At 41.9% G+C, this 26,416-nt stretch overlaps 2 protein-coding genes across 5 annotated transcripts in view; one reads left to right on the forward strand and one right to left on the reverse strand.

The window, feature by feature from the left end:
• NME7 (NME/NM23 family member 7) overlaps nucleotides 1–1,035 on the forward strand; it is a 163,312-nt gene extending 162,277 nt beyond the window's left edge. For 2 of the 4 annotated variants that reach the window (XM_032291451.1, XM_032291452.1), the window contains one exon: nucleotides 589–874. In XM_032291451.1, coding sequence (XP_032147342.1) covers nucleotides 589–621 — 33 coding nt within the window. In that variant the 3' untranslated portion in view covers nucleotides 622–874. Of the gene's footprint in view, nucleotides 1–588 lie in introns of all 4 variants that reach the window. The other 2 variants (XM_032291455.1, XM_032291450.1) reach the window with 2 other exon arrangements.
• ATP1B1 (ATPase Na+/K+ transporting subunit beta 1) lies at nucleotides 686–26,202 on the reverse strand. The gene is made up of 6 exons (XM_032291456.1): nucleotides 25,966–26,202; nucleotides 21,404–21,532; nucleotides 8,072–8,227; nucleotides 5,703–5,887; nucleotides 3,002–3,082; nucleotides 686–2,122 (listed from the first exon to the last, which is right to left on the reverse strand). The coding sequence occupies exons 1-6, from the start codon at nucleotides 26,060–26,062 to the stop codon at nucleotides 1,859–1,861; spliced, it is 912 nt and encodes a 303-aa protein (XP_032147347.1). The 5' UTR covers nucleotides 26,063–26,202; the 3' UTR covers nucleotides 686–1,858.
• Between the last annotated feature and the right edge of the window lie 214 nt (nucleotides 26,203–26,416).

Consider the following 26,416-nt stretch of genomic DNA (forward strand, 5'->3'; position numbering starts at 1 on the left):
TGAGACTGTCTCTATAAGAAGGCAGCAGTGCCACATCAAGGATGTGTCTGGGCTCTGAATGCACAGCTTTGTGAAAGGTTTCCATTTCAGAAATGCTATGTTCTGATTTTAGTATGGGTATTTCTCATGTTGGTCAAGTGATACTAAATCTTCAATTAATTATACCTGGAAAATGTTTTTTGGAAAGCTGATTTTTATCTTCTTTCACACTATGGCTAATTTTTAAATACAGCTAAGTAAGAACTTAGGCCAATCCCTGAATCAAAAAGCAAGGTCTGAACCTTCTTAATTCACTGAACCTCAAACCTAACCTCATTTCTTAAAAACTGAAGTGGTAACTTTTGAACAGACATGTCTAGTGAAGCAACAGCAGGAACCAACTTTTCATGTTTTCTAAACTGAGTGAAGTGGCACTGCAAAATATTTTAAAAATGGAACTTAACTGGAGCCTCACTGATTCTCTGCCTCTGATTAACTTAGTGTCTTTGGGAGGGGGTGTGCCTTGGTATTCCAGTGTCTGGAGTTGTGACCAACCTCTAGTCTCTGTTAAGTTGTCTGGGCTAAAGAAATCGTGTGTTTGTCTTTCAGGTTCAATACTTCTTCAAGATTTTGGATAACTAGTGGTGTGGAAAGTAAAGAAGTCACAGGTTGGGACATTTAGACAAGAGTGAATCACACACATGAGGAATGTGTTCATTCTTTTATTGTCCATTGTTTTAACCTGACTGAATACAAGATCAACAAGAGCACTGTACTCCTGGCAATTATTACATATGTTAGAACATGGATTTTGCACTGTAGACAACATTTAACACCAGTCTATGGGGTACTGCATTGCTTTTTATAAAGTTCAAAATAAAGATTTATTTTCAAACAAGTGACTTTGGTTTATTTCATACATTACACTTTTTCTTGCAGAAAAAAATAAAATTGTACAACTGCATAAATATAAAATTCTTCCACCATGAAAATGGTTAAAACATTCATAAAGACACAGCACCAGCATGTGATGCCTCCAGAAAGGAAAAAAGGAAAGTAAAATAAAATGTATAAAGCAAATTAATTAGCCCCGTCACTAGCCAAAGTGATGGGCAGATCCAGATCTCAGACACAGCTTTAGAACATACTGGAGGACAAGGGAAGAGATGTCAAGACAGCATTCAATACAAGCACAACACAACCGATCACCTTTGTGTGTTTTTCTGTAGTGTCACTTAAATTTTAAAGGGCAGTTCCCCCATGACAACCCCCCGCCCCAGCCCCAGGAAAAAGAAAAATCATAAAGACCTAACACCACAGGAAAAGACTATGGAGTATGTTAAAAATGTTCATTGATGGGCCATTATCTTTGAATGAGCCAAAAAAAAAAAAAAAAAAAAAAAGGAAAAAAAGGAAAAAAAAAGTACCATGCCAGTTTTATTCCCGTTGAATATTTACACCTTGGACAGCAAACCTTGCTCACATAAAGTAGAAAACAGATACGATAAAACATGGCTTGAAAAATGACCAGAGTATGCACCTGTAGTACTGTACACTAAATAAAATACACAAGGCAGCAATACTTAGGGGCCAGAAACACTGCTTACTACAAGTCAGTTATGGAATCATAATTTACAGTAAAAATGGGCACGTCCCAAGGCTCAATTTTTCTTTTTCTTTTGTCATTTACAGTAGAATAAATATTTTGTTGCTATTGCTACACTTTAATTTACATTCTAACCTATTAAATGCAGAAAGCTAGTGTAAAGCATATAGATTAAGTGTAGGTCCCATACGTATGACAGTTTGTTCAAGACTAGTAGGTTTTTGTATCTTTTTTACTTATTAAATGGCTAGTGGGAAAGATTTGTGCTTGTGATCAGCTCTTAACTTCAATTTTTACATCAAAACGTCCCTGAAAACGGTCTTTCTCACTGTACCCAATGTTCTCACCGTACGCCTTACACTCTATGCGAATTTCAGTGTCCATGGTAAGGTTGGTGAACTGTACGGCCAGCAGGGGCTGCAGGTATTTGGGCTGCAGGAGTTTGCCATAGTATGGATAATACTGCAGAGGAAAACCAGGGTAGTTGCCCAGTCCAAAATACTCCACATTTCCAATTTTTTCCTTATCTTCATCTCGCTGAAATCCAGAATGAAATGAATTTTAATGGCTCACATCATAGATCACTATGTGTACTCAAAAACAAACAAGACTCAGTCTACAGAGTAGTTTGCGAACTTCTGAGAGAGGAAAGAACATCAACTCAGTCTACTCCATTGCAGCCTTGAGAAATGGTCATACGAGGAGACTATTCTCAATGTGCAAATGGATGGGGAAGCATTTCTTTAGACCAACACAGCCTCCTAGAAACAAGGTCAACAACACTGCAAGTCAGAAACACCTTGCTGTTGGCCCAGTAGATGATATTCCCAGTGATACTGTCTCCAAAGTTTACTATTTGCCTCTCATTTTCTTGTTGAGAAATCAATCTCTATTTCCTTTCTTGGGGCTAGCACTGTTTGGGGACTCCCTTTCTTTGTTCTGCCTTTCTCTCTAAACTCTCCATTAGTTTTTAGATCCAAAGGAAACGTGCATTAATGGTTAGTCTTTCAATATTTTTTAAAGAGAAGCCCAAAACACAAATTTTATATGACATTAATTTTTTTTTTTAATGTTGGCCCCAAATTTTTAATACATGCTGTGGGCCAGAAAGAAATACTTCTGTGGGCTAATTCACGTCTCAGTTCTGTAAGCAAATATTCCAATGTATTAAATTCAGATATTTGAGTTTCTTATGCCAATGGAGAAACTGACATCAGTCTTATTCTGATTACATCTTTCTTTTCAAAAGTTTTACCTAGTATAGCTACAATTCAAGTCACTGAGACTTATACTTGAAAGCAATGTTTCTTATTTCTTATATTAAAACTTCACCTGTCACTTAAACAGTCTCATTCATTTGCCCCTCTTCCCCTGTCCTTCCTCCCACCACCCCAGTAACCCTAAATTTGTCTTTACCTTGCCAGTGCACTGAACGGGAAGGACATATGGGTTATACTTCATCATTGGGTAAGTCTCCAAGGACTCATTCTTGGGAGGCTAAAAATGAAACCCATTATGATCAGTAGATTGTAAATGATTTCTTAAGTTACTGAAAAATAAAACTAGTCTGTAGTCCAAACAAGTACAAACTGGTCACAAAATAACAACAGACATCAGGATAGCAGAATGAATGACTCCCCTAACCAATTTAAGGTCATGTTTGTGATTTTGCTGAAATGAAAATAAGTGCCCAAGTTTTAGAATCATTACAATTAAGCTGTGATGCAATCCAATACTAAATGGAACTTTTTAATAGTCGCCCATTATAAGCTTTGCTTAAAGACACTGAAAACTAAAAGCCAACCCAAAATATAATGTTCTTTATTTGCTAAGATTAGATTATATGGGAAAGATGACTGACATTTCTGTTTTTATAAAGCATGGGCTTTCCTCCTGAGTCATGAATAAATAATGCTATCCTTTTCGCTCAAGAATGCCTTCAAGTAAGCTTTCCTTTTTTGTTGTTTTAATCTCCAGTGGGGGAGACTGCCATTTAAGGAGTGTTTCTTTGCAATTTTCTTAGGAAAGTCCAGTGTGTGAAACAGGAAGAGATGTCACTGCCTTAAGAGGAAGGGTTATCTTAAAGGGGTAAGTTCACTGAAAGGACCCAGAGTACAGTCTGAACGTTACTGCTGTCGTGAAATATCCAGAGCCTCCTCTCCTATACCCATGGCTCAACTCTACCTCAGAAGTGTGATGAACATAAATTGCTGGAAGACAGTCACTTGCTTACTCAGATCAGCAAGTCAGTCTTGATGTGTGGTGTAACACATACATAGTCTAATTAAAGTCAGATAAAATATTAGTTCGACATCAGGGAGGAACTACTATTTTTGTACTTCTCTGTGTTGAATGCAAGAAAATGATCATCTAGATTTGACTCTTTTGGATGCTTCTGCCAGCAATATATTTATCTTTAAAAATATGTAGAGAAAATGCTTACTGATAAAAGAAGTCCCCAGAAGCTATCCTCAAAAGGTGAGGACAGTGAGATGCTGGGAATACTACGATCTCTGAAAAAAAGTAATTTCAAAATAGTTGGAGATTTGGGTGGAGGTGATGAATTTAGCCAGTGGCAATGGATAACCAAGTAGAGACCAAAGGAAAAAGGAAAAAAAGGACTGAAAAGAATAGCTGAATTTATCACTGAACCAATTATCTCTAAAGATGTAGGAAGAAATGAATCACAATAGACTAGACTGCCTCTGTGATGTTCAAATGCCACTCAATGTCTACAATGAGGAATGTCAAAAGCAAGGTATTCAAGAAAGCATAGGATCAGTCTTCTCTCAGCCACACCACACCAATTCCTTTTGCTGCTAAATAGCTGATTGATGTCAGTGAAGTATTCCCTAGCAATATGAATATCAAATACATTATGGCATAATGGTTCTCGCCGTTTATCTTCCATTATATCCTGTCTATGTGGAAAGAAGCTTAAAATCCTGTTGAGAGGTACATTAATTTCTGCCAGCGATCCATCAGCCCAGCCAGCCAGGAAGCCATCCATCCCCACCTACTCAATTTTTGCCTCTGGTGGCAATAAAGGAGCTCTGATGCATCCTTCAGTTAACAAAACTTTTTATCTCTATGTTGATTTTCTTTTGAAACTATTATTCATGGGTAACAAGTATTGTAGAAATAAATTAATAGCATTCAGTAGAAAATTAATAAACAAAAGAGCCACTTCAGAAATGAAATGAGTTTGTTCACATAGCTCAATATATTACAGTCAATTTCTATTAAAATTAAAAAACAACACTCATAATGGCAATGCTCATATACAGGCGACTGGGGAAAACCCATCAGAAGAAGCCAGGCTTAAGGGAAAAAGGACAGCATTAATTCATGATCTGGAGGAGAGCTTTACAAAAGCAGACACCACCAATAACATTTTCCATTCTTATGAAGAATCAATACAATCTCACCAAATGGCAATTTGCCATTTCTAAGTGATCCAGAGTATTGTTTTCCCATTATAAGTTGCAATAATACAAAAGCCAATAGCATGGCTAGTAAAGTTCAGCCTAGATGATGTTAAACTTCTACTTTTGCAATAAAATTCAAAAAACAAGTATTTTTTCTGATTATCAATTTTTTTTGAAATGTTCTTGTGGCTTGAAGAGGACCAAAGACTGTACCTACAGGTGGTTTTTTTTTTTTTTTTAAATATGTCTATGGAATTTTGTTAAAAAAATAAAAATAAAAAATAATTTTTTAAAATAGTCCATTCTTTATGGAGAAAAAAAAAAACATCTTTTTATTTTGTCTAACCACTAGACCACCAGGGAAAAAAATATCTTTTTCTATTTTTACTTGTAAAGAGTTTATGTTATAGAAAGTGTTATCTGGATACTGAGCAGGAGTATAAGAACAGGGCCACAGACTCACTTCAGAATTTAGCTTTGCCTTGCAGAATTCTTTTAGCTTTAGAAAAGTAAATTAATGCCCTAACTGCAGGAATTGCAGGCTGCATACAGAAGTTTTTGGTGTTACTCTACTGACTGGGTTTCAAAATCAGCACTGAGTATACTTAAAACTATCTTACATTGTCTTCTTAGATCAATTCTTAGTGTGAATGACTCATCTAAATTTTATCATTTAAAATATTACTTGCCTTAGGTTTGAAGCCGAGAACTCGGTTGAGCTTTATAATAATACATGGTTTGCCCTCTTTGTAGCCATAAGTTTCGTCATTTAATCCAGAGCAATTTCCCAGCCACTCGAGCTTGAATCTGCAGACCTTTCGCTCTCCTTGCTCATGATTAAGGTCTCCTCGTTCTTTGGGTTCACTGGGCACATCTAAAAATAAAAACACAATTTTTATATTGTACCAGCAATTCCCTTAGCAGTTCTGAGAAAGAAAAAGGAACTTTCTTCCTTGTCATAGTTACCTATTCTGAGTGTGTGCTATTCTGCATTTCATGCATGATCTGAATTAAGCAAGATCTCCAGAAAAACCATCTCCCATCTCTTCACTCACATTAAAAGACAAGCAATAGCTGGTACATGACCCCACACCAAAGCTACACAGTACTTGATTAGCACGGGACATCTAGTCTCTGGCAATATTTCCCTTCATTTAAATAATGGATTACTCAGCTATTTAGAAGACTGAAAGGATCATTTACACTGCCAACAGTGGCTTAGGTCAGTAACAGGGATATTATAATCAGAACACAAAAGGACTATCAATAATTTTCAGAACTGGCAGGTTTTTATTTGGTCAGAATTTTCTGGAGCTATGCCCCTAATTAGCATGTTAAACAGTAAAGAAGGAATAGGAAATAACTGGTATTTTCCTTTTCAACCACCATTTAAGGTTCTTTTTTGAAACAGGGTCTCACTCCATGGCCCAAACTGGAGTGCGGCAGCATGATTATGGCCCGCTGCAGCCTCAGCCTCCTGGCTTTAAAGATCCTCCCACCTCAGCATCCTGAGTAGCTGGGACTACAAGCATGCGCCACCCTGTGGCTAGTTTTTTTTTTTAATTTTGTAGAGACTGTGGTCCTGCTATGTTGCCCCGGCTTTTTGGATTTGAGTTTTTGCCTTTTAAAGCTATGCATCAAGCATTTGCTGGACTGAGAAACTTTCTGCTGGAATTTTTAATTCATTCCTTATATAAAAGTCAGAAAAAGACCAATTGAATACAGAATTCAAAGTTAATGCGTAGCATGCTGGAGGAAAATAATGCAAATACCATAATTCATGTATAATTTTTAAGTTCACAAATTAACTATTTTCCCTTCAAATGGTGAAGAGTCTGTATTTAGACTATCTGCTGTGAAGTGATTTACCCTGATTATCCCTAGGGCCTTTTAATTACTGCAAAGTAAGATGAAAACCTCATTTAAATTCTAATAAGAAAAATTCAGAGTGAAAATATTTTTAAATTATTATTTCCAAAATAACTTAAAATGGCAATTCACCCCATACTCTGACCAAGTCTCAGTCTGCCTTATAAAGAACTGGAGTTGGTAAATACTTGAATTGAATCAGAAGGGCTGATATCACCTATTAAAACTCAGAAAGAGGTTTTATGTTTGTTTTGTTTTTTAATTTTAACTTTTTTGAGACAGGGTCTCACACTAGTACCCAGGCTGGAGTGCTGTGGCATGACCATGGCTTACTGCAGCCTCCTCCCATCTCAGCCTCCGGAGTAGCTGGGACCACAGGAACACACCACCACACTCAGCTAATTTGTCTTATTTTTTTCTTAAAGATGGGGTCTCACTGTGTTGCCCAGGCTGGTCTCAAACTCTTGGGCTCAAGCAATTCTCCCTCATCAGCCTCCCAAAGTGCTGGGATTACATGCACGAACCACTGCACCCAGCAAGAGTTTTTTTTTGTGTGTGTGTGGAAGGAATGAGAACATCACAGTCCAGTTAGTAAGAGGGAGGACATGTATTCATGGTGACTTAAGGAAACTAACAGCCTCTCTTTACCCTTCATAAGTCATTTCCTTATCCAAAATGACCAGCTGCCCAACACGTATTTCACAGGATCAATAAAAGTATACTGACCATACATCCTCCTTCATGAATGCCAGTGCAGTAACAGCTAATCATATCAAAAGATCTTTCTGATGGGAGAAGGCCCTGTGTACTCTTCTATAGGGAGAACTTTTGGGAGGAAGATAAAGAAATAAGTAGTTGTACTTCTCAATAAATGCAAGAGAAAGAAAACCATAATTGTCTTTGGGTCTGAATAGTAAAAATAGTGCCTAGGAGTGTTTTAAAGTAAAGACACCTTTCCAATGCAGAAAATAGTCATACTTGAGGCTATGCTGTTTTTCAATGTCTTCTTGTTTTTTTTTTTTTTAAAGTGTTTAATACGGCCAGAGTACAATATTTCATTATTTCAGGATTATCTCTCAATCATTAAATAAAAAAAAGAGGGAAACAAGAATTAAAGAAATTTTTTAATTCTTTAAAGAAATAAGGGGAAAGAAAACTAGCCACAAACATCTACAATGAGTCTACTTACTGCCACAATCTTCAAAAATCATCTCTTCCTTCTGGGCTGAATCTTTGTACTTTTCCAGGAACCTAACTATGTTCAGCACATATGCCTCATAGCTCTTGGGATCATTAGGACGAAAGGCAATTTCAGTCTTCTGGATCTGAGGAATCTGCGTTAATCCTAGACCAGGTAGAGAGAAAAACCAGAGAGAAAATTAGTAGGAAGGCAGCAACCAAGATAATTAATTCAAAAGTAGACTTTCCACATTCAGAACATACTTTGCTAATTCCACCTGGCTAAAAAGAAAGGGTCTTGCCGCCCTTATGAAATCACTCCTCTGGCATTTGGATTAGGCAACCCCAAGTACCAATGACTATGCTTTAATATCACAGATCAGTTAATTTCCCTAGCAATACTTCATGGTAGGCATCATCTCCATTTTGTGAATGAAAACACTGCTTGCACTGAAAGGCTAAGTACCTGGCCCAAGGTTGCACACAAAGTGGTAGAACCGGAATTCCAACCCACGTGTGCTCCAAAGCCCATTATGTATCTAGTACCCCAACGTGCAGTTTTTTAAAATGCCCTGCTAGTTAACATTGCATGCAGGTGGCTTTACCCTCCCTAACTGCGTGTAAGCCTTGGGCACAGTGATCTTCTTTTATAATACTTCTTGTCAGTGGATGTATAACCATTCCAAATTCTCAAGCCTACCTAATAGAGATATTTCTTTGGATCTTTTAACCTCCGCTGGATCTTTTAACTTAAACTGGAAGAATTTGGGCCATACATACAGTAACTACAAATGCTTCCCAATCCAAAAGTCTGAGCATGTCAATGGCAGATAAAATTCAAAGTCCATGTTCCTTAGGTGTGCACTCTCTAAAGTTTGTTAGATTCTTGAAAATCCAAAAGCCTCTGCTTTCATGAGACTTCCTAGATGGATATGTGAACCACACTACACAGCACTACTCAGGAGCAATGGTTGTAAAATCCATCACAACTGCATTTTATTCTAGGACTACCAAATAAAAAATGCCTGGTTACATTTGAATTTCAGATAAGCAATGAACTTTTTGTTAATGTAAGTTTGTCTCCAATGCTACAAGGGACATACTTACACTAAAATATTATTGTTTATCTAAGGTCGGGCATAGTGGCTCACACCTGTCACCCCAACACTTTGTGAGGCTGAGGTGGGTGGATCACCTGAGGTCTGGAGTTTGAGACCAGCCTGGCCAACATGGTGAAACCCCGTCTCTACTAAAAATACAAAAATTTAGCCAGGTGTGTTGGTGCACACCTATAATTCCAGCTGTTCAGGAGACTGAGGCAGGAGGATCACTTGAACTCAGGAGGCAGAGGTTGCAGTGAGCCAAGATCGTGCCACTGCGCTCCAGCCTGGGTAGCAGAACGAGATTCCGTCTCAAAAACAAAACAAAAAAATATATAGTTTATCTAAAATTCAAACTTAAGTGGGCACCCTGTGTTTTTGTTTATTAAATCTGGCAACCCGATTCTAATCCTCACTCCCAGATCTCCCCTCACTGTGTAGGGCCCAGAAGGGGGCAGCTCATCACAATCCTTGATGAGTGACTCTGCTCTGGTTTCCCACCCTCACCTCCCAGCAGGTCAGGGAAGCACCGATGTCACTATCATTTAGGGGCTTGTCAAACATGCAGTCTCACTAGCTCCCCTCCAGGCCTACCAAATCCTAATCTCTAAGAAAGAGATTTGAGAATCTGTTTAATAAGCATAAAAAGATCTTTAAACACCTTTGGCTGAGAACTGCTTCTCCAGGGAATTAGAATCTGAGAGTGGCAACAGAGACTCAGATATGAAGACAATGACATTAACTAAAGTGCAACTGATAACTAGAGTATATTAACTGTTCAGCAGCACCATTTGGAGGGCCTGAGAACCAGGCATCAGTAGGGCTAGACTACATGCTGTAGTTCTTTCTAGTGATTGAGGAGGCTTTAAAAGTGGTTACATAATGAGGTGGGCTAGGGGTGGGGGTTGTATAGGATGCTTTTCCACACATGCAGTTCCCTAGAGGAATGGAAGGGATACAGAGGAAGACAAGTAATCACTGGAGTAAGGCAAGGTGCCCAGGGCAAAGGACTTTAGGACAGTAACAATCATCTTTAGGCCAGGTGCAGTGCTCATACCTGTAATCACAGCACTCTGGGAGGCCAAGGTAGAAGGACCGCTTGAGCCCAGGAGTTTAAAACCAGCCCAGGCAACCTACTGAGATCCTATCACAATTAAACAAACAAATCATTCTGAAAAGGATGATGTGGAGACTGAAAAACTCTTGGGGACAAAAATTTCAACAGTGATGGAAATGAATCAAAGGGGAAGTGGCAGAATTTGCTCATAAAAATCTTCAGTTTAAAATAAACACAGGTTACAATTTACAAAATTTTGTGAAAATGCCTACCAGCCATAGAAAATTTTTAATATTTCTAAAGCAATTTAAATATACCCTGAACAATCTTTTTATATGTTAAAATTGGCACTGTGATCATTTATGATGTAAAGCAGCAGTATGGTAAACAGAAGAGATACCTGCAAAAATAGCGGTAAGCAGAAGCTTCCACAGATAGTTAATGCTTGAGACAGCAATGGTAAACAGAGTTTCCCAGTGAAATGGCGGAAGTCAGACAGGGAGGGTCATTCCTGGTTTTGGTTTGAGTTGCAAATAAGACATTTAAGTCAAGGTGACTTGTTTGGACCTGGGGGAAGTACACAGGCAGGCCCAAAGCCAGAGACTCAACAAAACTCATGAGAATGGGAGAATTCTGGAGTCAGGAGAGAACAGAGCCTTGAGGGATGGTCATGCTGAGGGGCACCGGAAAAGCCAGCCCATAGGCAGCCACAGAGAGGCAAATGCCTGTGCATCGCTCAGGCAGGAGGTCTGCAGGAACCTCCTCCAGGTATTCTGTATCATGTTTGGGGGTCAAGGACAAAAATGGACTCATGTACACAAGGTTAAACAGTGTTTCCAGGCCTGGGAAAGATAAGGCAGGAGGGTGATGAGTGGCTAGAAGGCTGAAGAAGGAGATCAAATGTCAGAAACCAAGGAGAGATCTCATCTACCTTCAGGAAAGGTGGGGTGTGGGGTAGGGTGGAGGGGCAGGAAGAACCACAGCCAGAGGACTAAAGGGACATTGGTGTGTTAAGCAACAATTATGCAAGTAAAGTGGAGGAATGCTGCAAAAGCCAAAACATAAACAAGCCTGATACTGAGATTTGGAGAGTCTCACCCACCAAGCTGAAAGGAGTGACCTTAGAAGGTCATGTTGAGAGTTAATATGGTAGGACCTGGACTGCAAACGAGTGTCACAAACACCCTTGTCCTCCCTGGCCTGGCTTCGGGGGCCTCTCCAGTGGTTTACCTCTTACTTTCTGGCTGCCTGCATTCTCTCTTCCAGTGGCCGCTCAAGGTTCCATTATTTTGATATGAGTATGAGGAATAGTGATGTCATTTCTCAGATTCTCCCACACACAAAAAAGCGAAGAGTAAGAGGAGGAGGAGGTATTATGCTGAGTGCTTTTCATTCCTTCATGATGTCAAGTCTACAGTCTCCACTATTAACAGTGACCAGGGGACATGTATCAGACCTAAAACATTAGCAACTCTGACTCCGTCCTCCGGCGGCTTTACTAACAAAACGATATTGCTAGTGCATTCCCCAGGAGCCTAGGGGTTATGACCAAAACTAAGCTCATGTTTACTCACAGACCTGTAATAAACCTTTCCAGTAAGTGCCTCTGTTGTCAACCATCCAGGATCTGGCTGGGCATGGTGGCTAATGCTTGTAATCCCAGAACTTTGGGAGGACAAGTTGGATAGAGCACTTGAGACCAGGAGTTCGAGACCAGCCTGGCCAATATGGTGAAACCCCATCACTACTAAAAATACAAGATTAGCCAGGCATGGTAGCGCATGCCTGTAATCCTAGCTACTCAGGAGGCTGAGGCACAAGAATCGCTTGAACCAGGAGACAGAGGCTGCAGTGAGCAGAGATAGGGCCACTGCACTCGAGCTTGGGCAACAGAGTGAGACTGTCTCAAACAAACAAACAAACAAACAAACAAAAACCAAGAAAATGAAAACCTACATGCAGTGGTACCACTGGCCCAGAAGAGTTATATACACAATTAGCCTTGTGTCGCTCTAGATGGGGCAAATAAGAAATAATGAAAACCGGCCGGGCGCAGTGGCTCAAGCCTGTAATCCCAGCACTTTGGGAGGCCGAGGCGGGTGGATCACGAGGTCAAGAGATCAAGACCATCCTGGTCAACATGGTGAAACCCCGTCTCTACTAAAAATACAAAAAATTAGCTGGGCATGGTGGTGCGTGCCTGTAATCCCAGCTACTCAGGAGGCTAAGGCAGGAGAATTGCCTGAACCCAGGAGGCAGAGGTTGCGGTGAGCCGAGATCGCGCCATTGCACTCTAGCCTGAGTAACATGAGTGAAACTCCGTCTCAAAAAAAAAAAAGAAATAATGAAAACCAAGTAATGAAACCACATCCCCTTCTACCTGAAAGTCCAAATTTTTCAGTAAGCATAGCTCATGATTTAAGCCCAGTCAAGTTTAAAATTACTTTGTGAGAGAAATATAGATGCAGGCTGCTTGAAGAATCTTGACTTTGTTCTTACAGAAGCATCAGAAACTAATGAAACCAAGAATGCAAGGGGTGAAATGGACAGCTAAGCATTGGGTCTTAGGACCCTGTGACTTGCCCTGCTGGACTAGATCTCAGGCCAAAGCCTCTGCCCTGTCCTTCCATTTTAAGTGACACAGAATCTTGGTAGAGAGAACTGAGGAATAGATAAACAGATAAACCCCAGGAAGCTCAGTCATGTCCTATTCTCTTTTGTGAGCTAAGGTTTCCTTCTGAAGTCTGAAGGGTCTTAGACGGTGGTAACTAATATAAGCCTTAATGACTATCCTGTTAAGACACAGAACTTTTGATCCAAACGTCACTTACACTGAAAAAGCAGATGTCCTGGGTTTAGGTCACACCATCAGCTCACATAAAATTACTACATAAATAAACAAACGTCCAGGAGGCCACACCACCGTCTAGTGGCTGCCGCCTCCTTGGTAGCTCTTGGGCTCTCTTTCCTCAGATTTCTGCAAGGTCTCTCTCTCACTTCATCACCACCTCTGCCTCCTTTCTTTTCTTTATCTAAAGCCTGATGGCCTGAGAACTTCTCCTAGAAATCACCACAGATCAGCCCCCAGGTCTGTTCTGTTCTGGATAGTCTTAATTAGGACAGTTTTTGATGAGGTCTTCCCCAAACCATTAGAAAAATCCCTCTTCTCAAGTTACTTCTCTAAAACAACTAGATACTCACAAGAGAAAGATGAAAGACCTTTGAAAGGATGTCCAAATCCTTTAAATCATTTACTTGAGAATTATCAGACTGTTAAGAAGAGAGAGAAAGCAATGGGATTGGATTTGGTAATTTCATTACAGATGGTTCCCAACTTACAATGTTTGTTATGATTTTTCAACTACGCAATGGGCTTAACAGGGTTAGTAAATGCATTTTTGATTCAGGATATTTTCGACTTACAATGGGGTATTGGAACATAACCACATCCTATATCGAAGAGCATCTGTATTTTGATTCTCCAACCATGACATTTCTCCAAGGGCTGCACAAATCTCACCTTGCTGACTGGAGTTCTCATGGGTCACATTTTCATACTAGAGTGGACACTTTCTCTCGACATGTCCTTCTTTCTACTGCCCACTTCTGAAAGTTGTTAGTTATGACTCTGGACAAGGATGAGCTCTGTTTGCAGTGGAAACTCCCAGAGGGCCAAAGACGGCAGAAATACCCAATTGCTGGCATGTAATTTCAAGTTATATTCTAGGAAACAAATTAACCTTTGGCCTCTCCAGTCTTCTAAACTTGAATTTACATTAACCACCCCAAGCTCTATAGACAGCTTCATTCTGATAAATAATGATATTTGCTTTAAGCTACATATTATTGTTTAATAAAGCCACCTGAAGAGGCAGAAATCATAATCTGGGTGTGTAAAATTTTAACATTTGGTTTCCAATGAGTATTTCAACTGTACCTAAGATTTGGATTAAAAAAAAAATACTTTTGGCCTCCCACTTGCTTTTCAAAGACACATTTACCTTTCCTTGGTCCCCATCTCTTGAGAAATAAGGAAGATCCCATGTTTGGCTTTAGTAAGTGTTGATAGCACAAGAGGGAAAAGGTTTGAGGGAAGGATTTTGTTTCCAATCAGGTTTATGATGTAACAAGTTCATTATTTCTCACTCTACATGTGAGTTTAAAGTATTTAAACTAGAATGCAGCCATTTCAATCTTTTAACAGTTATTCAAATACACAGCTGCTTGCACCTGTCATTTAATACATCTGATGAATCACTAGATCAAATCTCTAACTAGCAATCATTTCCCATAGAAACCTCCAGGAAGGTACCCATATGACTGAGAAGGGCACAGGAGGCAAAGAAACACTTTTAAATGTAGCTGCACACAAAACACACGTATCATGTGCCTCCTACACATTTCCTATATATTTCAAGTTAAAAAGTAATTTCCAATTTAAAAAAATACAGAGGCGTATTTATTCATACACACACTACATACAGACACATAGACACATACATACGCATGTATACACACTGCATTCATCATATATATGATAGAAACTTCTCCTTTAAGTGCCATTCTGTAAGACCTAAGATATCTTTGGGTTTTCTTTTTTTGTTTGTTTTACATCTGTGAGTTCGTATCAACATACCTAGCAAAATAAGGAGAGAGGCACAGAAAAAAAGTTGCCTTTGCCCTTTCTGTAACTAGCTGCCTTTGACTCACCTTCTGCCTCCGGCTCCGCCTTAAACTCAGGCTCTGAGATTAGCAAGGAATAAATCTCCCTGCCTGCAGGCAGGGCCACAGTCATACTGTCCCCACACCCAGAATCTGCTCCCTTTACAAAATCTTAGAAAGTTGAATCTCTGGATTATCTGGATGTTTACTAACACTCAGAGTACAGAAATCATTCCTCCTGTCTAAGCTAAATGCCATAAACTCTGAGGCCCTTCTCTGATCCGTCCTCTTCTTCCTGTGGTTGTAGATTTACTTTCAGGAAAGCAGAGAGTTATTTAGTTCGTATAATCTATCTTTAAAAGTGCATATTCCAGAACAGCAAATCCTTGGTATGTATGTTGTATAGCTCATAATTGTGCTTATTCTCAATACAATAAAGGATATGTGCCACTTTTATAAAGGAACAACATAAATCGATAAATCCTAGTATTTTACATTAATTACACTCAAAGTCAAACTGAAGAACAAGTATATACAGTACAGTTGACTTATCTAAATATAAAACATAACAGTTGTTAAGTAATATCCTGAAATAAGACACTGTATTCTACATGACATTTGATAAGATCTACTCAAGCATGTATGTGGGGAAAAGCTACTGGATGATACATCCCTGTTCCCTTCATCTCCCCAGCTTCTCACTTGTCTTGGCTGCATCAGACAGACAAGCTGGTCATCGGATTACTAGCATGAGAGCACTGACCAACAGCTCAGAACAGCAGTCCAATAACCCCGTCAGATTTTATGATACACGTGAACCCATTAGGCTGCCTCTATGACCCTTGGGTGAATACAGCAAAAAATTATTAAATGAAGCTTCACAGATCCAGCATTTTTTTTTCACTATCACTCCCACAGATTTGTTACCTGGTCCTACCTATCAGGTCTCTGTTCCGCTTACTCATCGTATAGTGGGCACACAGAGTAAGATATGTTTTTCTGTGGCTCCAAGAACATTGTAAAGTAAATCATTAGGTTTCCTGTGTACCAAGAGATGACTTACTGTTGTATCCTTGTCTTTAGAAATAAAGAAATCACTACTTGGGTAGTTAAGTTGTTAAAGCCAAACACAGTTCCCCCCACAAATCCTTTACCAAGTTCATAAGGTTGGGGAGTAGCTTTTGGATATCTAATTGCCATCAGTGCTAACTCATCTACAGCCTCAAATTCTGGGGCCAGGTAGATGGGATCCATTTGATGGTGGGAAGAGAGAAGGAGAGGGAAAGTGAGAGGCAGTTGGGTGTACACAGATACATTGTGTCAGCTGAGAGATTACAAAGCAGTGTATTCTAACTGGAAACAACTTACTGGCACTTTGCACTAACAATCCTCCTAAGTATAAGGAAGCCAAATGTTTCTAATTTTCCCTTTGAAATGTGAGAGACAGTAATACAAGTATGAGGTAGTTGGGGGGGGGATTATTCTGAGACTGACATAATGACTTCTCAGGAATTCTACTTAATCAAGCTGAGATTTGAATAATAATGGCTTGAACTTTCACGGGTTTTTTGTTTTTTTGAAATGGGAGTCTTGCTCCACAGGCTGGAGTCCAGTGGCACAATCTTGGCTCACTGCAACCTCCACCCCCAGGGTTCAAGTGATTCTCCTGTCTCAGCCTCCGAGTAGCTGAGATTACAAGTGCCTGCCATCACGCCAGCTAAGTTTTGTATTTTTAGTAGAGACAGGGTTTCGACATGTTGGCCAGGCCGGTCTTGAAATGCTGATCTCAGGTGATCTGCCCACTTCAGCCTCCCAAAGTGCTGGGATTACAGGCAGGAACCACTGCGCCAGGCCCCTCATGGGTTTTAAGATTAGATATTTCCTCTTCACAATCAAGATGAAACTGAAACTGCTGGTGGTGCCAGTGTGGTCGGCTGGTCTGCATCCACCCCACTTCTCCTGCCCGATTCCAGTTACCAACAACCAAGAATATGACCCTTTGAAAATGTGTCTGCTAGCGCTGAGCCATCTATACTGCAGAGCTAAACAAAAAACCACCCACAACCTGAAAAGAAAACACAGCAGCATACATTCATACCTGCCTGCCAGGAAGCAAGCCAGCTGGGAATCTCCCGGACCCACCGATTGCCACACAGTGACCTTCATTTCATTCCACTGTTGCTAAGTGAGACTGCGGTGGGGGAAGTGGCAGAGGTGAAGAAGAGACTTTTCCATTACACCACTATAGGCAGGCAGCAAGGCAAGCAGGGTCAAATCAGGGACAGGGCTTGGTGAGCCTGAGTGTGTGTGTGTATTCATGAGCGTGTATGTGTGTGCGCGCATGTGTGCATATCCATGCACATGCGTGTGTGTGCGTGCCTGTGCCTGCTCAGCCCTCTGTGCACAGCTAATTGCTGTGGCTCTCCCCAGATCCAACTGCATCAACAGATGAGAAGCGATGCTGCAGACCAGCACTGCAGAACTGCCTAAGAGGGTCTCCTCTGGCAAAAAGCTTGGCAGGGGCTAACCCAACAAGTGTAGGTTTGTTAAAGGGAGAGATTGCACAACAAATACAATGCCATTTAAATTCACTTTAAAATTTTTAAAAACATGTTTTCCAAATGTCTCTTAAACATTTTCATGGAAAGCTAAGGTTTTACTGACTCCATGAAAATGTAAGTGTGCAAAGCATCCCTATCATATCATTCAAAGCTCACAGAGCCTGGAAATTCAGCATCCAAAAAGAAGAAACTGCTGCTTCTAGAAGAGAGATAGGGCTATAAAAACAGAGGTTGAGCTGGGTGTGGTGGCTCACGCCTGTATTTGAGGTCAGAAATTCAAGACCAACCTGGCCAACATGGGGGTCTCCACTAAAAATACAAAAATTAGCCAGACATGGTGGCATAAACCTGTAGTCCCAGATACTCAGGAGGCTGAGGCAGGAGAATCGCTTGAACCCAGGGGGCGGAGGTTGCAGTGAGCTGAGATTATACCACTGCACTGCAGCCTGGGAACAGAGCAAGACTCCCTCTCAAAAACAAAAAAACAGAAGTTGCTCTCAACAGCCAACCTACATGTAATACCATTGGTTTTGCCACCATAAAGTACTATTTGCTTTACATATGTTTATCGTCTCATTTAGTTCTCACAGATTATATGAGTCCCCCTTTTTTTTCCTTACTAGGAGACTTTTAAAAAATTTTTGTGTGTAGATAAAGGGTCTTGCTATGTTGCCCAGGCTGGTCTTAAACGCCTGGCTTCAAAGGATCCTCCTCCTCAGTCTCCCAAAATGCTGGGATTATAGGCATGAGCTACCACACCCAGCTGCAACAACAGTTTGTAAAGAATATCACATGCATTAAACAGCCACCATTGCTCAGGGCCAACAAGCTGTATACGTTCACCATTTTTTCTTAAATTTCACTTCCATTCTGTTGTTCAGTCCTTCCTCTGAGATTTCATGTTTGGCCTCTTGGCTTATCCAGTATTATCGGCATACAGGCCCAAATACACTCACTGCACAATTGCCACTGCTTGATATGGCCACATCCACACATTATTTAGAAGAAATCCAATTACAAGGTATTCTGGTGTACAAAGGGCAGTCAATACCCAGTCAGGTTGGATTTGCATTCATGCCTCAAATTCAGCTGATAATATTATTAGTAAGTCTTTATATCTTTAAATCATACACAAACTTTCACACCTACTAGGTGTATCTAACTTAAATTTACAATTTTCTCTCTTTAACCAACATGAAAATGGAGGCTTTAAAGACACTAATATGAAGTCAAAAAATTGTCAGGGTATTCTTAAGCACATCTGTGTAGTCTGCATACTTGAGTTGGTTATTTCCTAAGCAAAATATAAATTTCTAACATCTGTTCTGAAAAATGCCAAGGAGCGTCCAGTTAAAACCCTTCAGGCAACACAAGGCCATCAGAGTGGCCCAGAGGATGCACTTTGCGGCAGCAGTGGGGACTCTGCTGGCCTGGCCTGCTCAAGGTTACCATCATTTTCATATGAATGTCCCTTGGGAAAGGCACCAAAAAACCCCACAGGGTAAGGCAGGTAAAGAGGAGGGGCCTGGACTAGACTCTCCTGAAAGGTGATGGGGGAAGGGATGAGGAAAAGAAGGGTCAAAAGAATAGGGAAGATGGAGGACTGAGGACTTTTCCTGTGACTCAGACCACAGGACAGGAATGCATTTTTCCAAGATGAGCCACTAGCATTCCTTTGGAGAAGTCAAGACTTTGTCAGGTCAGTCCAACTTCTGTGAGCACACTAAATATAGGTACCAAGAACATGTCTTTTAGGAAGAGGATGGAAGGAAGGGGAGGGAGGCAGGGTGGGAGGGAGTTGGAAAGGACTGAGTACTTCAGCCAGTTACAGGCAAGGTCATTTCCCAGTCCTTACTTACAAGGTCGGGCACTTTGGCTATTTCTTTTACAAAGTGAAATTTTCCTTTCTGCAAAGAGTATGAAGAGAATTTTTAGTTTTATTAAAGGCTGACGCCTCAGAGTTTATATAGTCAAGGACCATTTTTTTTTAATCTAGAAAATTAAAGAAAATATTTGACTGTGTAGTCACTTTTGGCTTTGAGTATAAGAATTCTAAAATAGCAGGCCAGGCGCAGTGGCTCACGCTCATACCTCCCAGCACTCTGGGAGGCCGAAGTAGGTGGATCACCTGAGGTCAGGAGTTCGAGACAAGCCTGGCCAACATGGCGAAACTCTGTCTCCACTAAAAATACAAAAATTTGCCAGGCGTGGTGGCGCATGCCTGTAATATCAGCTACTTGGGAGACTGAGGCAGGAGAATCACTTGAACCAGGGAAGCCGAGATCATGCCACAGCCTAGGTGACAGAGCAATACTATACCTCAAAAAAAAAAAAAAAAAAATTATAAAATAGCATCATGATGGAATAGCTTTTAAATGGCAAAACAAAGAACAAAAACAAATAAAAGATCTGCACCAATTAAAACCACTACTACTAATGGTACCATAAAAGTTCTAGTAGAAGGAGGCATGAAAAGACACCATGCTTCCCTATCACCGAAGCCGACGTAAAACATGTTTCAGCTTCTCTGCGTACTTCAGACTTCTTGCTTCGACCTTTCCTCAGACCCACCTCTTGTGGAAAACAGTTGCTGGAAACTGGATTATTAAGCAGGTTTAACTCATGTTATTTACTTATGTGATATTTTTTTTTTTCCACTTCCCCAATCCCCCAGATCTAAATTTATCTGGAAATTTTTTGAGTTTTTCTTACAGTGGAGAACTATTTGACTTAGGGCTACACGACAATGCTTGCCACCTCTGTATTCTGAAAATCTTCCTCTGTGAATCCTTCCCACACTTGAGGTAGGCATGAAAAGTGTGTGGCAGGCAGTGGCCCTTGATCTAGGTTGCTCAGGGCCACGTAGACCATCTGAAGATTGTCACCTAAATACAGCTGTTACTAAACCTTTGCCAAGGGAAAGCAGAGAAGGGACAAGTCATTGCCACCCTTCAGCAGCAGCCTCAAGGTCACTCATAAGTGAGAACCCGGAAGTTACGCCACACTTTCTCTCTAGGTCCTCCAGACAAGGATTTTTACAATAGTCGGATGGTAAATTCACTTTTGTGGCTGTTCCACTGCCTTGTCCTGTTCAATATCAGGCATGATGGTGGTGGGTCTTTCATGGCGTTTCCTGACTGGTGGTGGACACATATAGCTGTACACTGATGGCACACAAATCGCGGCAGGGACGCATGTGTCAGGTTGCATTTTCTTATGATAATCTTTTTCTTCACCCAAGTTTTTAAGAGCTAAAGGAGACAGTTAATTAAACTACAAAATGGGACCAAAAGCTGGCAAACGAGATGCTTATTAAACCAATGGGTATAAATATTGAGTAGTGAAAGAGAGAATGACTTTGCTCAAGGTCAAACTGCAAATTAACAGCAGGTGGGATAACAGACCCCTAAAGTTATAGCTCCTCTCCCTGTGAGTAGCTGCCCATTCCACAGCTTATCATCTCTAAAAATAAGTTAACCTTTTAAAACAGGAGCCCAAGCAACTTTTTAAAAAGGATTTATCTGAATCATAGTCCCCTTCAAGAAGTAAAAATGTCTGTTAGAGTTGAAAAGGTCTGGAAAGAATCCCACTAACCAAACCCTAGAATATGAAAGATGAGAAGACTGGGGCCCCCATCTGAACTCAATCTGTTCAGTCACGTAGCTGGTGGGTAGCAGCCTGGGCCAAGCACCAGGACTCTTCACCCTCACGCTAGAACTGTGCAAATAAGATGTCTGCAACCCCTGGGAGCTCTGCCTGCAATGCGGGTAGGACATGTGGCGATAGCCGAGAGACGTTCCTCTTTTTCCTTTTCATGCTTGGTTTAAAACTACATTACAGAGTAATTTTCCAAAGAAAATTTTTTCTTTCAGAAGAAATTTTTTTGCGTCATTTTTTCTCAACAGAAAAAGTGACACTTATGCGATCTCTGAAGGAACTGAAGCTATTCATGTTGATTTTACCTGGTGGGGCCACTCGGTCCTGATATGTGGGCTTAAGTTCACTGATGGTGAGAAGCATCACTTGGATGGTTCCGATGAAGATGCCAGCCAGGCAGCCATAAAATATTACGTAGAATAGAAGGATCTTAACTGCAAGGAGAATAGAAACAAAAAGCTGTGATGCAGTCATATGCTCAGAATGAAAGTTTAATCTTCCCATGGATGAACAAACTTCCTTCCTGGTCCCCCCCTCTCCCCAGCCCCCCACATGGTTTCTTCCTTCTCCAGTGTCAAGTGAGTGCACTTCACCCTCATTGACACAGGGTAAAAATCGAGAGGCTGGGCAGCACTCCACTTACAGTGTGTATGGGAGGTAGTTAAGGGTAGGAAGAATGTTCAGCTAGAATTAGGATCCTTATATTCTTTAATTCCCTAAATTAAAAACAAAGTATTCATATTTTTTATTCTCAAAATTATTTAAAAAAAAATGAAGATCACCATAAAATCTAGAGCTATGTTTGGATGTTTATGCAATGAATTTAAAATATGACAATATACTCCCTTAGAGACCTGTGTTTTCTTTGCTTGCATATCCCTTGACATTTAAATACTACAATCCAAGCTCTGCTGCTTCTCCAAATTCTCAGATGCCTGAGGATTATTTTGCTGTGGCAGAGCAATGAATGCTGAGAAACCCAGTGATGTATTCTCTCGTCCTTTCCTCACCCTACCTTTGGTTTGTATTACTGACTAAGCACAGTCTTTCCCCTCGGAGGACAGGACGAGGGCAAAAAGAAGAAAATTTGTATAGCGGAAATGACCAGCACATTTTAATTTCATCTTCTGACTGGAACCAGAATAATGACTGACTTGTTGGGCTGCATTTTCTTTTTCCCATAGTTAACAAGATAACAGGATGGAGGCTGAAACAGCTGCAAAAGCGAAACACAACTGGACACAAAGATGGGAATGAGGGTGGCTATCAGTTACTGGTTTATAAGGATTATCTCCCTGATTAGCTGAGTAGTAACAGGCTGTACTAGGCATTGCCTGGCAGCCCTGCGCCAGCCAAACAACTCAATGTGCATGCAAAACAGGGAGCAAGTGAACTGTAAGGTTATCGAATCAGAAACATGACTGCACAAAAGAGCCTTAGGTTACTGCTAAAAAGATCCAGATCTCATGCATTAAATGCCAGGGTACTTAAGGAAAAGCCACTGAAAAACAGTATCATCGAAAAGAAGTCTATGTGGTAGGAGGAGGCCAGGGAGGGAGTGGGTACACAATTGCAGGCATTAGCTTTATTGCCCACTCCCTGCATTTGAAAGCCCAACTTTCCTATCAGGCACTAAATAGTTAAGGGAAATCAGGCTACAGGGCTGTTAAGCCAAACACACAAAACCCGCACCAAAATGCTTAATCATAATCCTTTTTCTCCTCTATCAAAAGCAAAGAACAAAGAAAAAGGCAACGACAAGAAGCAAAGATAAGGAAGAAACAAAAGCTGGTGTAATCCAGAACTACAGCGCTCAACTCAATCACTCCCTCCCTGCAGGACAAGGGTTAAGTGCTGCATTCCGTATCCAAGCAGCAGTAGGCAAATGGCAATGCTGTGACGTCAAGAGATCTGGAAAATTTTTCCAGTGAATGCTCTTAAGAGGTGCAAGAGTTGGTGTAACAGTCAGCAAGACAGCTGTTGTAGCCTTGATTCAAGTTTCCTCTCGTCCCCCCACCCGCACCTCATCTTGGTGCTCTTAAGCTTACCGACATGTGCCCCTTCGAACAACTGCAACACCTCTACACTCATTCCCTGGTCTCCAGATACCTAATTCTAATAACATAGGAGGGCACATAACTGATGCTACAGTTTAAAATACAAATAGAGCAATGGAAAAATAAGTCGTTTTGCAAGTATGCCGATTAAGCTCAGAAACATACAGCCTTTCCATTCTACCAACACAATATCCTAAGAAAAGTGAAGAATTTTCCTTTTTTGCTCTGACCTGTTACTTGATAAAATCTCCCTAGTTACTGCCGTGAGGTCACTGGGAAAGAGTGGAGCATTCGGGACTAGAAGGGCCTATGCAGTGGCTCACCCAGACACAGGCCACCAGGGGCTACCCAAAAACAAGGCTAGATAAGTCACACCAACTAGCTGGGGTGGCACTATGAGGGGAGTGGGCAGGCTTTAGAGGCTTCTCCTTTCATGCAATTTTTCTCACTTTAAAAAAAAGCAACACAGAGGTTTTTTTGGGGAAAAAAAAAGTTTGTACCCTTCAAAGGGTCACAGGCAGGCATCTAGGCCTAGCTATAAATATAAAAACCTACCAATGTCTGTATTAACCTAATAAAAAGGTGGAAAGCACAAAGTGATGTGCACGTTGTGATTTCTCCAGCAGGTGACAGGCGAGTCTCCTGCGTCCATCTTGGTGAAAATCTACCTAGAAGCAAAACCGAGCCAAGGGCATCCTGTCCTCGCCCCAAGGGCATCCATGTTGGGCCCAGAGCTGGAAAAGGGGCATTTTCTCTGTAAGAGCCGGTAATTGCTGCCACCTTCTCTACCTAAGAGAGGCTCTGACAGTTCTTACATTGCCAGAAAGAGGCAGACATATTAGCACAAAACAAAAAGGGTTTTTTTTAGCCCCGTACCTGTACCATGGAACATGGAAGGGAAGAGGAGGCAAGTACAGCAGCCCTGGGGTCTACATTCATAAATCAGCGTACTGATAGCTTGCTGGATAGGATATCAAGACATAAATATTGACACACACGGTCTCTCTCTCTCTCTCATGGAGGTGCTGCCCATTAAATGTCGGCTTAAAGAATGAGTCAGTCCATACTGCCTTACTCTCTAAAGCAAATATTATTCTAAGAAGCATGAAATTGGAATGAGGAAAGATATATGTTTTATGAAGGGGAAAAGGACAAGAAGGAAAATTTCACAATGTCCCTAGAGTCAATCAATGCAGCCCCTGCCCCGTGACGCAGCAGGGTCAGACCACCAGCTAAGGAAGCCCCAGCTAACCTGGGAATAAGGGTGCCCATACTGCAGTGCACCTCCCAGGCCTCCCTCAAGTTACAAGGAGTTGCCAGGAAGCTATCTACACACACCCCACAGTTCTTCAGGTTTTCCTTTTCACATTAAGAAAACACAGGAAACTACCTTTATGCCTCAGACGCTATGACAATAATCTCCAGGAAGAACACAGTCTCCCCAAAACAAAACAAAGTATTTTTTTAAAAAGCTAAAACCCATTAAAGAGGTACATTTTCCATGGCTCAGGGATACCTATGCTTCCCAGTAACACCTTAGAAAGAGGCTTCACCTTGACTAACCTTGAAATGTGATGCATTATTAACCCTTTACTTTTCAATCAAGAGAGACTCACAGGCTGCCTTTTTTTCTTTACAAAAATTCATATATTCCAGCTTCTTCCATTTCAAAATGTCAGCTAAGCACTCTTTCCCTGACTCATTCTCCTGCCGATTCCCACAGATCCTCTCAACCAGGAACACCAATCGGCCTCTGTTGAGGACTCCGTGAATGACTGCAGTGGTGGTGCTAGTGGTGTTGTCGATAGTCATGATGATGATCATGATGTTGGAGGAGCAGGGGGCAGTGATGCAGCAGGGGGAGTTCCCTCCCTCCCTCCCTCGCTCGCTCACACAGTCACGACTCTTATAGATTCGCCTACAACTCTGCCCTTCAAAATGACCTTTTTCAAAAAAAAAAAAAAAGAAGTCACCCTTCCAGAGTAGAGAGGCTGAAAACAAGGAATCTAATTTTCGATGGGAACCGTCCATCCAACCAAGCAACAGGCTGCACAAAATATTTTAAGATGAGCTGTTTCTGCATTTATATTATACTAGCCCTTCACCATAATCAACCCAATCTACTGACTGATCCACATCTGTCTCGGTACACCTTGAAAACAACCAGACTTTGCCAGGTTTCGGGCCAGGGCTAAGAATCGGAGTCCTGACATGAAGCTCACTGAGCCATTTCTGGGTGGTGATGACTCCAGGGGAGGTCACAGAGGGAAACCTTTAGCCATCGCTGTGAAATACTGCAGTGTGGATGGATTCCTCTCCACCCTTCCCTTTCTCCTCTCTTTTGAGGTACATATTTAGACTAGAAGAAAGATGCTGTAACACACAACCTCGCCTGCATTAGATCCCATTGCTTCTTGAGGTTCTCACGACCCCAGATCTCATTTCTTTAAGGACTCAGGACACAGAAGAGACAGATGTAGTCTCGCAGAGCCTGGCCATTCCCAGGAAGAAAGGGCTCCACCGAGGCAGGGTAGGAAAGACTGCAAATTACCAAGCCAAGATCGCTAAAATACGCATAACCTTCTGCCTGTCGCGTTCCAGCCCCGACCCCGAGCCCCATTCTGGGGACTCCGCATTTCCGCACAGGATGGCAAGGCCAGGCCGGCGCGACCGAGCAGCGCCCACCACCCTCGCCCCCTCTACCCCGGCCAGCGCGGCGGGTGCGGAACTGGCCGCGGAGCCTGAGCAGGGAATGCGCCGCCCGGGAAAGACCGGACGCGGCGGCCGGGAGCTGCGGACCCCGTACTTACACCAACTGCCACCGGTCCTGCCCAAAAACTCCTTCTTCTCTGAGTTCCAGATGAATTTCTTCCAACTGCCCTCCTCCTTGGCTTTCCCGCGGGCCATGGCGACGGCGGGTCAGCAGCTGCCGCGGTCCGGAGGGTGGGTGGCTGCGGCGCGCGCCCTGGCGTCCTCTGCGCCGCTCCGCGTGTCCGGCCTGGCTCTCCGCAGGCAGGACGCGCCGCGGCCGCTGCGGCTCTCGGAGTGCGAGACGCTCGGCGGAGGAGCCGAGGCAGGAGCGGGAGGAGGAGGAGGCGGCGGCGGGGGGCGGGGGCGGAGGGAGGGACGGCGCAGGCTGCGCGGCTCCGAGTCCCGCACCTATTGGTGGGCGCGCGGCTGCTCGCGGGCTTTCTTTGGTCTGCCGAGCGCTCTTCTAGCCCTCGGGGGCTCGGAGGCTCCGCGAACCCGCAGCTGCGCTCC

This window comes from Sapajus apella, unplaced genomic scaffold, assembly GCF_009761245.1.
Source record: "Sapajus apella isolate SASKATOON/1434 unplaced genomic scaffold, GSC_monkey_1.0 scaffold25, whole genome shotgun sequence".
Taxonomy (NCBI): Eukaryota; Metazoa; Chordata; class Mammalia; order Primates; family Cebidae; genus Sapajus; species Sapajus apella.